The sequence below is a fragment of the Arachis hypogaea genome, chromosome 13, assembly GCF_003086295.3.
Source record: "Arachis hypogaea cultivar Tifrunner chromosome 13, arahy.Tifrunner.gnm2.J5K5, whole genome shotgun sequence".
Taxonomy (NCBI): Eukaryota; Viridiplantae; Streptophyta; class Magnoliopsida; order Fabales; family Fabaceae; genus Arachis; species Arachis hypogaea.
The window spans coordinates 15,873,380-15,886,765 of record NC_092048.1 but is presented as its reverse complement, the minus strand read 5'-3'; the positions used below and the strand labels follow the sequence as shown (position 1 = coordinate 15,886,765).

The 13,386-nt window shown below is 33.0% G+C and overlaps 2 protein-coding genes across 2 annotated transcripts; one reads left to right on the top strand and one right to left on the bottom strand.

Annotated features, from left to right (window-relative positions):
• Window positions 1-1,344: 1,344 nt before the first annotated feature.
• On the bottom strand, window positions 1,345-4,162 carry LOC112737454 (uncharacterized). The gene is made up of 4 exons (XM_025787366.3): window positions 3,925-4,162; window positions 3,046-3,302; window positions 2,291-2,748; window positions 1,345-1,858 (listed from the first exon to the last, which is right to left on the bottom strand). Exons 1-4 carry the CDS (start codon window positions 4,023-4,025, stop codon window positions 1,595-1,597), a joined length of 1,080 nt encoding a protein of 359 aa, XP_025643151.1. The 5' UTR covers window positions 4,026-4,162; the 3' UTR covers window positions 1,345-1,594.
• Window positions 4,163-7,115: 2,953 nt separating this feature from the next.
• Window positions 7,116-8,171, top strand: LOC114924958 (uncharacterized). The gene is made up of 3 exons (XM_029291192.1): window positions 7,116-7,489; window positions 7,580-7,898; window positions 7,992-8,171. The coding sequence occupies exons 1-3, from the start codon at window positions 7,116-7,118 to the stop codon at window positions 8,169-8,171; spliced, it is 873 nt and encodes a 290-aa protein (XP_029147025.1).
• Window positions 8,172-13,386: the final 5,215 nt, after the last annotated feature.

Below are 13,386 nucleotides of genomic sequence, written 5' to 3'. Positions count from 1 at the left end.
TTAAGATAATAATTATATATATATAATTGTGATCGCATGGTGGCGTCAAGATTCTAGGATCATCTTAGTAGAACAGAAAACTTCTTTGGAAAGAAAAAGAAAAGGAATATCTCCATAAGTAAGCATGAAAGAAATAATTCATTTCCCACTTGTTAATATCCTATTTCAAACTCAGAATTATTTTATTTGGTTTGGTCTATATCCAATTTATTTAGGATAAGATTATAATCCATCACTTTCATTAGCATTTGACTACTAATAATAACGTGGAAAATTGACTTTTCTCCTCCATGAGGCCATTACAATTTTCAACTAGATAGGTTGTAATTGGTTTTATTATGAATCTTATCCCTTTGTCACTTTTATTATTGTTATTATTTTTTACCTCTATCCTCCAAATCATGTAGTAAAATTCTCTCTCTTTTTGCGGTATAAATATTCATTTGTGAACTAGTAACTACAGGATCAAAGCTAGTTTGTTTATTCTAAGTCTTTGTTCTGTTATTGATTATCTTAGTTTCTTAGCTGTAATCAAAGGAATATATGTTTAAATGTTTATTCTAATTCTTTGTTTGTTGATAATCTAAGTTTCTTAGCTGTAACCAAATGTAAAACGTTGAAGGGTCATCATGAAAATGTTAGCTGTAACCAAATGTCCGGCATAATATTAGTGACAAAGAGCTTTATGAAATCTTTTGTTCCTAAGAGCTTTCCAGATTCTTCTAGAACCAGACAGCAGGTCTGTTTAGTTTCATCTCCAATATTCTTTATTTTCTGAATTTTATATTATAAAAAATGAAATCAAGAAAATAAAAGAAAAAATATATATAGGGCAAGCTTGAACCGATAGTTGATAAAAGTGAGAGGTAAAAACTATAAATACCTGAAGTCCATAACCTTAAAAATACAAACGAATAAAAAATTCTCAACGTTTTTCCCTCTAACTAATGTATCATATGTTATTATAATCAATAGATTCCCTTTTCTTTCTTTTTTCTAAATATCTCTAATTCAAATATTCAATATAGCAGATTGAATCCTCCACGCCAAGTTAGAATTCATCAATCAAATTGATAAACAAATGGAACATGGAACATAGAAAATCCATTAAAAAAAAAAAGGGTACACATCCCACTATTAATATGAAGTTTGGTTAGGTTTGTGACATAAGCAAGTAAGATGAGACAAACATGACTGAATTCCCACCCAAATTATGCAGAAAAGAAATTGAGATATGTAAGAAGAGCATATAAGATATAAATATTTTGAACACAAAATCAACTAATACAAACAAAAAACAAATTAACTCCTTTACCAGTTAGGTGGGAGAGATACATCAAATAATAATCATGCAATCAATTCTATTCAAACATATAGTTTTGTCAATGATACAACAATTAAATAGTAAAATCCATATCCTGCTTCCAACTTACATAATTATACATCTCATGAAAGTTAAACATTGTTTGTATAAATATTTGGTACAATATGGTACAAATAAATTCTTATTTTCTATTGAGGAAATTACAAACTGAAAATATGTATATTGATTTTGTACACACAGCATGTTCATATAACATGAAGAACCATTATTTTAAGGATTGAGTCCCATCTGTTTTCTTGTTTTACCTACAAATAAGTCTCCAGACTTGATAATGCCAGGGATTCTTCCACTCATTGTCATGAAGGGAAGTTGTGCCACCGCTTCTTTCCGCCCAAGTGAGACGATTGCCAATGCCGAATGCGGCTTGTAAGTGTCCATCCTATTCATACATTCTGTTCCTGCCTCCATTGTTAGCTTCAAGTTCTTTGCTACCATTTCGGCCTGCTTATGTGCCAAAAACCCCTGCTTGATTTCCTGTTGTAAGATGGACATTAATGAACTTCCTATCAGATTGACTTGTAGTGAAATAAAAAATGCCGCATATCTTCAGCAACAGAAGTAATTTACTTGGGACAAAATCAAAGAGACTCTTACCTAAAGTAACACAAGTGCACAATCACATAAATCTATAGGTATGCAAAGATGTCCCTTTTCAAAATTCAATGTAAACAGTATGCTTGGTGTACATCAATACATTAATTTTAGTTACTAGTAGAAGAACTTCAAGTCTTCAACACTAGAGAAAATTCTGGCAATAAAGTATGATATCTCATCCTAACTTAAAGATGAATACAGAACATGAAAAGGAAAAGGAAAAGAAAGAGTAAGAATAAGTAAATTGTTGTGTTTGTTATCTTAGCGTGTGATTTAGAATATATGTAAAACTTTGGTAAGGTAAGCGCTTACCGGAACATCTGTAATATCCCCGATTGCAAAAATGTTGTCCTGACCCTTCACTCTCAGATGTTCATCTACCTTAATCCTTCCTTGATGATCCAAGTCATTTTTCAACACAGTTTCCCTAAGCCATGCTGTAGCAAGCGGTTTCCCTATGCATAAGAAATGACAATCTGCCTCAATGGTCTCTCCGAGAGAAGTTTGATAAATCCTGTGTTGTCCTCCATCCACAGCAGAGTTCAGATCAACTGATTGCTCAAGTTTTACCTCGACATTCTTCGATTTCAACCATTTGAGAGCCTTATCAGAAGCTTTTGCCCCTATAAATTCCATTAGCCTTGTTCCCTTATGCACTAGCGTAAGCTTCTTATCCGGAAAATCAACTGCTATCTCCCCTGCAAGTTCCACACCAGTGGGACCTCCTCCAACAATCAGAATGGAGCGAGCAGATTTTATCTTCTCATTTTCTGCCAGAGTAAAGGAACTTCATAAATCAACCACTAGCTACACCAAATCAATGAATCATCACATGGTTAAAACCCATTCTACAAGAACATTCACACAAGGCAAAATGACCTATAATCCTGTAACAGAGTTCCACCATGTTCCTTTTGTTCATTTGTTTATCATTTATTCATATCACACAATAAACCCCTTGTAGTTAATCCAAAGACAGTAGCCTAGAAACATGATGTTTGTCGTAGATGTAGACTCAGTTTTAAGTGCATAACTTCTTGATAAAGATATATAGTTCAAAAATTTACCTTTTGTGTACTCGTTAAGTCTTTCAGTCCTCGACTTAGGGACAGGATCTGAATGGCCAGTGGCAATAACAAGATAGTCATAGACAATCTGGTGGCCATCGGCAGTAAACACTTTCGTGTCAGTCACATTGACAGCACTGGATACAATAATTTTGGCATTGGTGAGGTACTCTGCATGGTTGATCAACGTCCTCTCCGCAAAGGGTGGCTCAACTATTGCCCTCAAGCATGCCCATGGAATCTCAAAATACTCCTTCCTGGATTCAATTCAATTGCACTCAATTCATGACAAAATAACAGCAACAAAAACTACAATGTCACAATGCGCATGTAAAGCCCAATTCAACCATATTGCAACAACAATAACAACACCCTAATTAGTATCATCTATCAACATCAAACTTGAAACTTTACAATCCGGGAAGTTCTTCTAGGAATGAATTACAAAGACATTGGAAGAAGATACATTTTTTTCCTATATTCTGTCCATACAAAATTGAAACCAAAGGGAACAATTCCTTTCCCCATGTCTTGTGTCTCATCATCACTGCATTTTGTGTCATAAGAAGAACACTTAGTTCGATGATAACACGTGACATCAATGAGGACCAACTTGATTCACTGATTTGAAATTTCTGATCTTTCGATACTAAACCAAACTTGACCTAAAAGGACAAAAAATGAAAAAGAAAAAGCACACATTGTAAAACCGCTAAACCCCGGTCTCTCTTGCATAAACCTAAAAAACCTTAAGAATCAAATGCGATTAAAGGAAGGAACTAGTGCAGCACTTAGCTAAAATCTGAAGAAACATAATTAAAGGGAGAGAAAAAAACAAGTAAGAAAAGGAATCAGAAAAAGTTGGAAGCAAGAATGTACGGATCAATGAGAGTGACATAGGCATGGAATTGGATGGATTTAGCGAGGAGGGAACCAGCAACGCCACCTCCGATGATGACCACTCTCTTTCCCGTTTCCATTTCGCTTCCGAGTTCAATCGATCAATCACAGCTCTAATTTATCTGCTACACCTCCCATGCCAATTTGCCAATTGTCCTCCCCAAACGCCAACTCATATATCATCATAATAATAAGAATTTAATTTTAAGTTTTTAACACATAACAAAACTGTTTTTTGTGCATTTAATTATGTAATATTATATTATTAAAAATAATTATTATTATAATAAATAAATAGTTAAATTAATTTTTAAAAAATTATTTATTTGTTAAATTGATTTTCAAGTCGTTATTTTAAATTAATTATAGAGTAAAGTATTATTTATGTCTCTAACGTTTGGGGTAAGTTTGAAATTTGTCCTTAACGTTTTAAACGTCTTATTTGTATTCCAAACGTTTCTAAATCGGATCAATGTTGTCCTACAGTCCAAATGACTAACATTTAGTTAACAGCGTTGCATACGTGGACGTTAAGTAAGTAAGCCCAAAGGTTAAGATATACATGTTTGCTTTTTCGCGCCCAATATACCGTTCACCGTAACAAATACAAAACGTTGAAGAATCAGAACAGCTCTACCCAATGTTTTCCATTCCAGTTCTCCTTACCACACACGTTTTACTCTTCTTCGAGGCTGATCGCAGGGAGGGGCTGCAAGGTAGTTGGCGGATCGTTGTTGGGTGTTTTGCATGAAAGCTTACACCTTTGTTCTGGTGACAGAGTGGTTTCGTTCGACAAAGTATGTACCAGAAAAAAATTTGTTTTTTGAGGTTTTGTTGAGTAGTTCCACGAAAAACGATGGCCATATATGAGATTGGGTGCATTTTTAAGGTTTAGTTGATTTTTATATTCCCAGAAAAATGTTTGTTGCTTATGTTAGTTAAGGAATGAATTTTACTTCTTTTGGTGATTGAATGTGTGCCTGCGGTTGATGTTGTTTCACTGTGTTTACTTGATGTAACATGATTTGTTGTTTAGGATGAGTTATTTTAGTGTCAAAGTTTATCACCAAGGTAGCTTCGAACTTCAAGGAGGGCCTTTGAAGTATTTGGGTGGGGAGACAACTGTCATAGACTACTGCAATGAAGATGAGTGGGGTCTGATTGAGGTTTATGACATAGTGAGCAGACAAGGATATTTGAAGAAAGATATTGCCGCAATGTGGTACAAATCACAGGATCAGAATACAGAAGAAGGCTTAAGGATGCTGCGAACTGACAAAGATGCAATGGATATGGCTAACATTGGGGTTAGGGAGGATATGGTGGAGCTGTATGTAGTTCACAAAACTAGTGATATCCATGAAGAGGTTGAGGATGTACACATGTTAGGGAGTACTGAAACTACCATGCAAGTGAAGGTTGGTGGATCTGATGGGCAAGGGCCAATGGTTACATTTAAGGCCCATGCAGTTGGATAGGTGAAGATAAATTCTGGCCAAATGTGGAGGAAGAAATTGTGGGTAAGAAAGATGGATCAGATGAACCAGATGAGGAAGAAGAGGGTAGTGATGGCAGTGAGGACGAGAACTATGAACCCAAGGGTGGTGAAGATGATAGTTGTGATTCATGGAGTTCTGATTCCATAAATGGTGATAGTTCAGAAGATAGTGCTACCGAAGTTGTGTTTGGTGATAGTGACGATGACAAGGAAGGGGCAGAGGGCTTAGTAGATGTCAACATCAGGGTAGGGGATAGATTCGAGGCTGCACCAACTGAAACCCAAACAGATGCAGCAAAAGATAGTAGGAGTGACAAAGGTAAGGAGAAGATCGTTGTAGGTTTAGGTGATGAGGAAGAAGGATATGAATCTGAAGATTTTCTGGATATGCCTATTATTGATGATGATGAGGATGATAATAGTGCTGCGAAGAAGTATCCGTTGCACAAGCAACTAAAGGACATGAGTGAGTATAAGTGGGAGGTTGGAACTCTTTATGTCTCAAGAGAGGAGTTTAAGGATTGTGCCACTGCCTATGCTGTACATACTAGGAGGGATTTGAGGTTTGATAAGGTTGACCTTCGGAGAGTGAAGGTTACTTGCGTGGAGGGCCGCAACTGGTTTACATACTGTGGGAAGATGAAGAATGAGCAAACATGGCAATTAACCAGCTGCCACAACAAGCATAGCTATTCTAGAGAGTTGAAAATTGGGATTATGCATGCAAAATGGTTGAGCAAGGTGTTTCTAAAAAAGATCGCTGAGAATCCAAAGATAAAGCTCTCCACACTAATGAAGAAAGCATACAGCAAGTGGAATGTAGAGCTTACTAAGTCTAAAGCTTCCCGGGTTAAACAGTTTGCACTTGATGAGTTACAAGGAACATATATAGAGCAGTATCAGAGACTCTATGACTATTGTCATGAATTGCTGAGGTCTAACCCAAGTTCTACAGTTAAGTTGCAAGTGGAGAGACCACTTGAGTTTGCTTCTGAGAGACCAAAATCGGATGTGAATTTAAGGCCAAAGTTTCAAAGACTCTATGTGTGCCTTGATGCATACAAGAAGAGTTTTGTAGTTTGCAGACCAATAATTTGTCTTGACGGGTGCTTCATTAGACACCATATGGAGGTAAACTTCTCACGACTATTGGCTAGGACCCGAACGACCAGATATTGCCAATAGCCTACGCAGTGGTTGAAGCAGAGACTAAGGACACATGGACTTGGTTTCTCACCAATCTATGTGATGACTTTGGGAGTGATAAGATAAGGAGATGTACCTTTATGTCTGACCAACAAAAGGTACTTATTTCTATACTCATTTAAACTGATAGCTACTTTATTGATCCTAGTATTAGTGTTAGACTTGCTGCCCTGGTGATCCTAATATTTGAATTGTATGAGTAGAGGTTTGAATTGTGCATGTCCAATAGAGTTACTTATTTAATTGTGCCTATCAAATATCATACTGATTTAATTACTGCTTCAACTGTGTATGATGGGTTTAGGGTTTAGTTTCAACCTTCGATGAGCTCATTTTCGAAGTGGATCATAGATTTTGTGTTAGACATCTTTACAGCAACTTCAGGAAGAGATTCCCAAGGCTGCAACTAAAACTGATGATGTGAAATGCTGCAAAAGCTACTTATTTACAAGAGTGGGAGAGAAGGATGGCTGAAATCCAAAAGGTTGATAATGGAGCCTACAACCACCTTATAGAGATATCGACCAGATATTGGTGCCGGCATAAGTTTGGGACTTGGTCTAAGTGTGATACCTTGGTAAATAACATGTGTGAAGTATTTAACTCTGTGATTGTGGATGCCAGAGAGAAAACTATAGTCAGCATGCTTGAAGACATCAGAGTATACATAATGAGGCGTTGGGTTGATAATAGGGATCGGATAATTGATTACCCAAGAGAGGTGTTGCCCTGTATCAGGATTGAGGTTGAAAAACAAGCTGATGCAAGTGGTAAGTGGGTGAGCACCTATGCTGGTCGTGACAAATATGAGGTAACTAGCATTCATGGAGGCAAAGAGAAGTTAGTGGTTGATTTGAAGACTCACGAGTGTTCGTGCAGGAAGTTTTAGTTGTCCGGAATTCCCTGTGCTCATGCAATGACCTGCATTAGGAAGATGTGCTTCAATGTGGACAACTTTGTTGCAAACTGTTACAAGAAAGCAACTTACTCTGAGTGCTACCAACATGTGGTATATCCTGTGAATGGCCCCAACCTGTGGGAGAAGACACAGTTTGATGACGTTTTTCCACCAATCTACAGAAAACCCATTGGAAGGCCTAAACTGAAACGAAATAAAGCTGCAGATAAGAACCCAACTAGGGGAGGAGTATCTCGTGAAGGGCAGAATCAAAAGTGCTCCTATTGTTTTTCTAGAGGCCACAACAAACGGACCTGTCCAAAGAAGCGCAAAGTAGCTGCCACTAGTTCAGTAAGTACTCTGCTTTTTTTTTTTTCTGGTTCGGGCTTCATTTTTATTGATTGCATTCAAAGATTATAATGTCGTATTGTGGCTGTTAACTAGGCAAACAAAGTTGCTGGATCTACAAGAAGAGCTTCAAGAATCATCTCTAGCACTATCTCAAGCACTGTATCTAGTACTATCTCTAGTCAGGCTTCTAAGCAATCACAAGCTGCTTCAAAGAAGACCACGACGTCAAGGCCAAAGAGAAAATTCTCTGTCAATGATGTGAGTTTCCAATAATCTCAGGCTACGTCAAAGAAGGCTAAGTTGACCCGTCCAACAATAATTCTGGACAATAACTCAAGGGTGCTGCCAAGCACAACAATCTCAGGGTGCTGCCAAGCCATCCAAGCACGTCAGCATATCCCAACTCAAGTTCATGGCTAGGACACCTCTCAAAGCATGGAAAAAGATGTGATGATTATCATGTGTGCAGTTTTATGTTTTCTGGAAATTTTATTTTTTAGTAAAAGATTTCTCTTTAGTATCATTATAACGTGTGAAAACTAGTTTAAAGACTACAGTTTGTTATCTCAGACCGTTATTGTGGAGCAAAATGTGTAGCTCTTGTTTTGTTATTTTGCTGTGAATCTGTTGTGGTTGTAGCCAATGACAATGTTTATGGTTAATGATTAAGTAATATGTTAGAGTTCAGATTGTTGTTATGCTCATGACTTGCTTGATTTAAACAGGATGCAAAATATAACACTTTATTTCATTCAATTTATTTTCACAATTCAGATGAGTGCAATAAAACAACATTGCAGCTGCACAATCTATAATTGCATTTAATTACACATGCACAATATAGCCTTTCATCAAACTTAAATCAACAAAACATCGTTTCATTACAATTTCATTGAGTTCAACAAAACACCAACCATTTTAACATCACTGCTATTTCTAAGCCAAAATACAGAGCACAAGTTAGGGATCTAATAATTTTCTCCTAAATCTCATCATCTACAGCAACATCATTGTAGTAAAAGTCTCCCAAATTTGGTGGTGGTTGTTTTCTCACAAATCAATATTAGGACAACTGTCCATCCAACTAAAGCAACTCCCACTGCAACCATGAACCTGAACTCAACCTTATCCAATTTGCCCTTCAAATTTCTGACCTTCATTCTTAACCTTGAAACTTGTGGGGACTCTTCCTCTGATTCTTCCCATACAAAATAACAGCATTCTTCTCCAATCTAGACCAAATATGAAACAACCGAGTCACACCCACAAATTGTCAAAACATATAACTCAATAACAAAAAAACACATGGCTAAACCTCACCCCAAAGTTAACGCAACCCCAGAATCTCCGCCCGAAATTTTCTACCGTCGATGAGGTGGCGAGCACAGACCGTTCCCCACAGTAGCAAGTTGTCCTCCTTTGACGTGCGTGGTTTCTATTTCGTGTCTCCTGCTTGCTGCTGTGCGTCGCTTCAGATTGACATGCTTCATACTCCATCCTTTTTCAAGCAGAGGAAGTCGATCTTCAGAGAAGGTGCAGCATCAAGGAGGAGATAAGATTTTGCAATTAGGGTTTGGAAGATGACTATTCTTTGCTGTTTATCTATTTATTTTTTCTTTTATTTTTAATTCAATAATGGTCACACAAAAATGCCCTGCCACCGTGTACACTAACGTCCACGTATGCAACGCCGTTAACCAAATGTTAGTCATTTGGACGGTAGAACAACATTGAGTCGATTTAGAAACGTTTGGAATACAAATAGGACTTTTAAAACGTTAGAGACATATTTGAGACTTACCCCAAACGTTGGGGATATAAATGATACTTTACTCTTAATTATATTAGTCATTCTACCACTTTCATTGCTAATAGCGTTAGAATTTGTTGATACAGTACGTTAAGTAACATCACACCACATACTTAGTAGTCCTAATTAACTATTAACATAATTAGTTTATAAAATTATATCAAATTAATCTCAAATTGAGGAATTCCAATACCTTAAGTTTTCCTTTCAATTAAATTTTTATTTGTTCTAATTTCATAAACTTATTATATAAATAGTCAATTAAGACTTTCAGGTGTGTGTTGTGATGTCACTTAACGTGTCACATTCGTAAATTTTGACACCATCAACAAAAAAAGTGACGGAAAGACTAACATGATTAACTTAAAATTTTTAAACAACGAATTTGATTAAAAAATTCTTTCAATGACTAATTTGAAAAATGAGTAATCTTTTAGAGACAAATTTAACTATTTATTCTATTTTAATTGATAGTGTGAATAGTCATTAAAAAGACGAATATAATTACACAATTTTTTTACTAACAACGGAGCTTTAAAGCCCAAAGAAAAATACAATTGTAAACATTTTACATGAATAATATATTGATATATATGAATTTAATTTTAATACAATGTCAGTATAAAATAATTTTATATATGTATTTAATTATGTAATGACATTAAAATAACTACTAAAACCACAAATTTGGTATACAACTTTTGTTAATATATATTAATTTTAATATACTAATGGTATAAAACTGTTTTACATATATATTTAATTAAGTAATGTTATATTAACAAAAATAATTATTATTTATATTAACGGTATAAATATATATCCAAAATAATAAATATAATTCGACAAATATGTGAGATATATTCATATATATTTGTCATTTTAATTTATTAAATATACGTTATTATTAAACGAATTTAAAGAATAAAATAATATATGTATAAAATTAAAATAGAATAAATTATTAGTCCAACTCTCTCTAAAACTTTTGGTTGTTAATAGAATGGTTCTTAAGGAAAAAAAATGACATTATAATTTTTGAAAATTAATTTTATTTAAAAAATATATTGAATATAAAGATATATATTCTCTTAAAAAGGTTCTTTTTTCTATGAACGATGGCCAAAAATTGGGAAGGGGAATGGAAAAAAGTCAAGATTTTGAATTTTGTCTTAGTATGCCTGGATGTCATTAACTAATAAAAAAAAAAGGATCTTTTTGACAATCTTGTCACCTGAAATTGAATTTTTTAAAGGACAAAATAATAATTTAATATATAAAATATTTGTATACTTATGTATGAAAATTAAAATCCTAAACTATTTTCATATAAATCTCAGGAAAGATATTAGACTAAACTATGATCAAGCCATATAAATAGCTTTTTACCCTTGATATGATGAGATTTGCGTTGCATTTCATTTTCAGTTTAGAATTCTTTTCTAAATACCTTAGCTTTTAGAAACTAAATGGGATAATTATTTTTAGAGTAATTACTTAAATTAATTTCTAAGAATTTTAAAAGTATATATTTTAGTCTTTATAAAAAATTAATATATAAAAACATCTTTAAAATTTCACTCCACAGACAAATCAATCTCCAGTTTATTTTTCAATGAAGTAATTATCTAAATCAGCTCCCAAAATTTTAAAAGAAAATATTTTAGTTTTCAAGTAAAATTAATACACATATCAATTTTTAACGTTTTTTTTTTTGTCAGACATTATAATAGTCCCTCGTCCATTTTTCAACATAACTTACTAACAGAAAATATAAATTTAACACACTTTTTATTATTAATATAATTTTTACACACATCATAAATAAAAAAATAATATGTATGTGCCACATGGATATGTATGTATATTAAGTTAGTTTAATTATGAAGTAAAAATTCAATTAACTTTTTGAGTTAATTGATAATTTAGTGATCAAGTTGAGATTCAAGAAGTGAAAATAGAAAAATAACTTTGATTATACTTAATTCCTAGCTATCATGCCAAACTAAGTTATATTAAATATAAAAGATAGAGTAAAGTATCATTTTTATTCCCAATGTTTGGAGTAAGTCTTATTTGTGTCCCTAACGTTTAAATCGTTCTATTTGTATCCTTAACGTTTATAAAAGTGATTCAATGTTATCTTACTATCAATTATACTAACAAATCAGATTATATTTTTCAATTATTCTCACTTAGATGTATTCATTCTCAATTAAGTCTCACTTGGATGTGTTCGATTTTAATATTATATCCACTATTTGTGTTTAGATTCAATTATGTCCCTAGAAAAGTAAATTATGTAAATGTTGTAGGAATTAGTTTCAATATTTGATAAGCTATTTTTCGGAGTAGATCATCGATTCTATCACAGACATTTGTATTCTAACTTCAAGAAGAGATTTTTAAAACTCAAACTAAAGCGCTCATGATGTGTAATTGACGACAGGATAACATTGAATCACTTTTACAAACGTTAGGGATACAAATAGGACGATTTAAACGTTAGGGACACAAATAGGACGATTTAAACGTTAGGGACACAAATAGGATTTACCCCAAACGTTGGGGACAAAAACGATACTTTACTCAATATAAAAATATCAAATGATTTCAATCTTGAGTTTTTTTAAATTAATTTCTAATAATTTTATTTTTATTATTATTATTATTATTATTATTATTATTATTATTATTATTAACAACTACAACAATAATAATAATAACGTTGTTCAATAAAATTATTAAAAATTATTTAAAAAAAATTCAAGGTTGAAACTATTTAATATTTTTGTATTTAATTAATATAACTTAGCTTGGTATAATAATTAGGAATTAAGTATAATCAAAGTTATTCTTCTATTTTCACTTGAATCTCAACTTGATCACTAAATTATCAATTAACTCAAAAAATTAAATTTCTACTTCATAATTAGACTAATTACTTAACACATACATTTAGGTGGTACAGACATATTATTTTTCTTTGATTTATAATGTTTGCAAAAACCATGTTAACAAAAAAAAGTATTTTAAATTTGTATTTTTCATTAGTGAGTTACGTCGAAAAATAGATCGGGGACTGTTATATCTAACAGAGAAAAACGTTAAAGATTGATCTGTGTATTAATTTTTTTGGAGACTAAAATATTCACTTTAAAATATTTGGAGACTGATTTAGGTAATTATTCTTCTGAAAAATAGACTAAAGACTAATTTATCTGCCAAAATAAAACCTTAAAAATGTTTTTGTAGTGCATTAATTTTTTTAACACTAAAATATTCACTTTTAAAATTTTTAAAGACGGATTTAGATAATTATTTTTATTTTTAATCGTTCAAATTAATAACATAATATATGTAGTGTTGAATTTTGTAATCGCGTTATGATTTGGTAAATACTGTTTTTTTTAATGTGTAACTTTATTATCCCTCAATCGAAAAGTAACACAAATTTTATGCAAAGAGACTAAGTATTTTCTTTATTTCATTTTAATATAATAGTTGATATTGATATAATTAATTTTAAAACTAGACGGATGATGAGTGATGACAGATACTTAGTGGCTAAGATAAAAGAAATTTATTTGCCAAAATCATAATTTGGTTTTTGAAACAACATTGTCTAATTAAAGCAGATAACTTGGACATGCACACATGCATATATACTTAGAATAG

What these genes read in the sequence shown, in the direction of transcription:
- LOC112737454 (XM_025787366.3), bottom strand. Translation starts at nt 4,025, where the DNA reads ATGGAAACGGGAAAGAGAGTGGTCATCATCGGAGGTGGCGTTGCTGGT. An exon ending in TATGTCACTCTCATTGATCC is followed by an intron (nt 3,303 to 3,924) that starts GTACATTCTTGC and finishes AATTGAATCCAG; the next exon opens with GAAGGAGTATTTTGAGATTC. An exon ending in GGGATATTACAGATGTTCCG is followed by an intron (nt 1,859 to 2,290) that starts GTAAGCGCTTAC and finishes ATCTTACAACAG; the next exon opens with GAAATCAAGCAGGGGTTTTT.
- LOC114924958 (XM_029291192.1), top strand. Translation starts at nt 7,116, where the DNA reads ATGGCTGAAATCCAAAAGGTTGATAATGGAGCCTACAACCACCTTATA. An exon ending in ATTCATGGAGGCAAAGAGAA is followed by an intron (nt 7,490 to 7,579) that starts GTTAGTGGTTGA and finishes GACCTGCATTAG; the next exon opens with GAAGATGTGCTTCAATGTGG. An exon ending in AAGTAGCTGCCACTAGTTCA is followed by an intron (nt 7,899 to 7,991) that starts GTAAGTACTCTG and finishes GCTGTTAACTAG; the next exon opens with GCAAACAAAGTTGCTGGATC.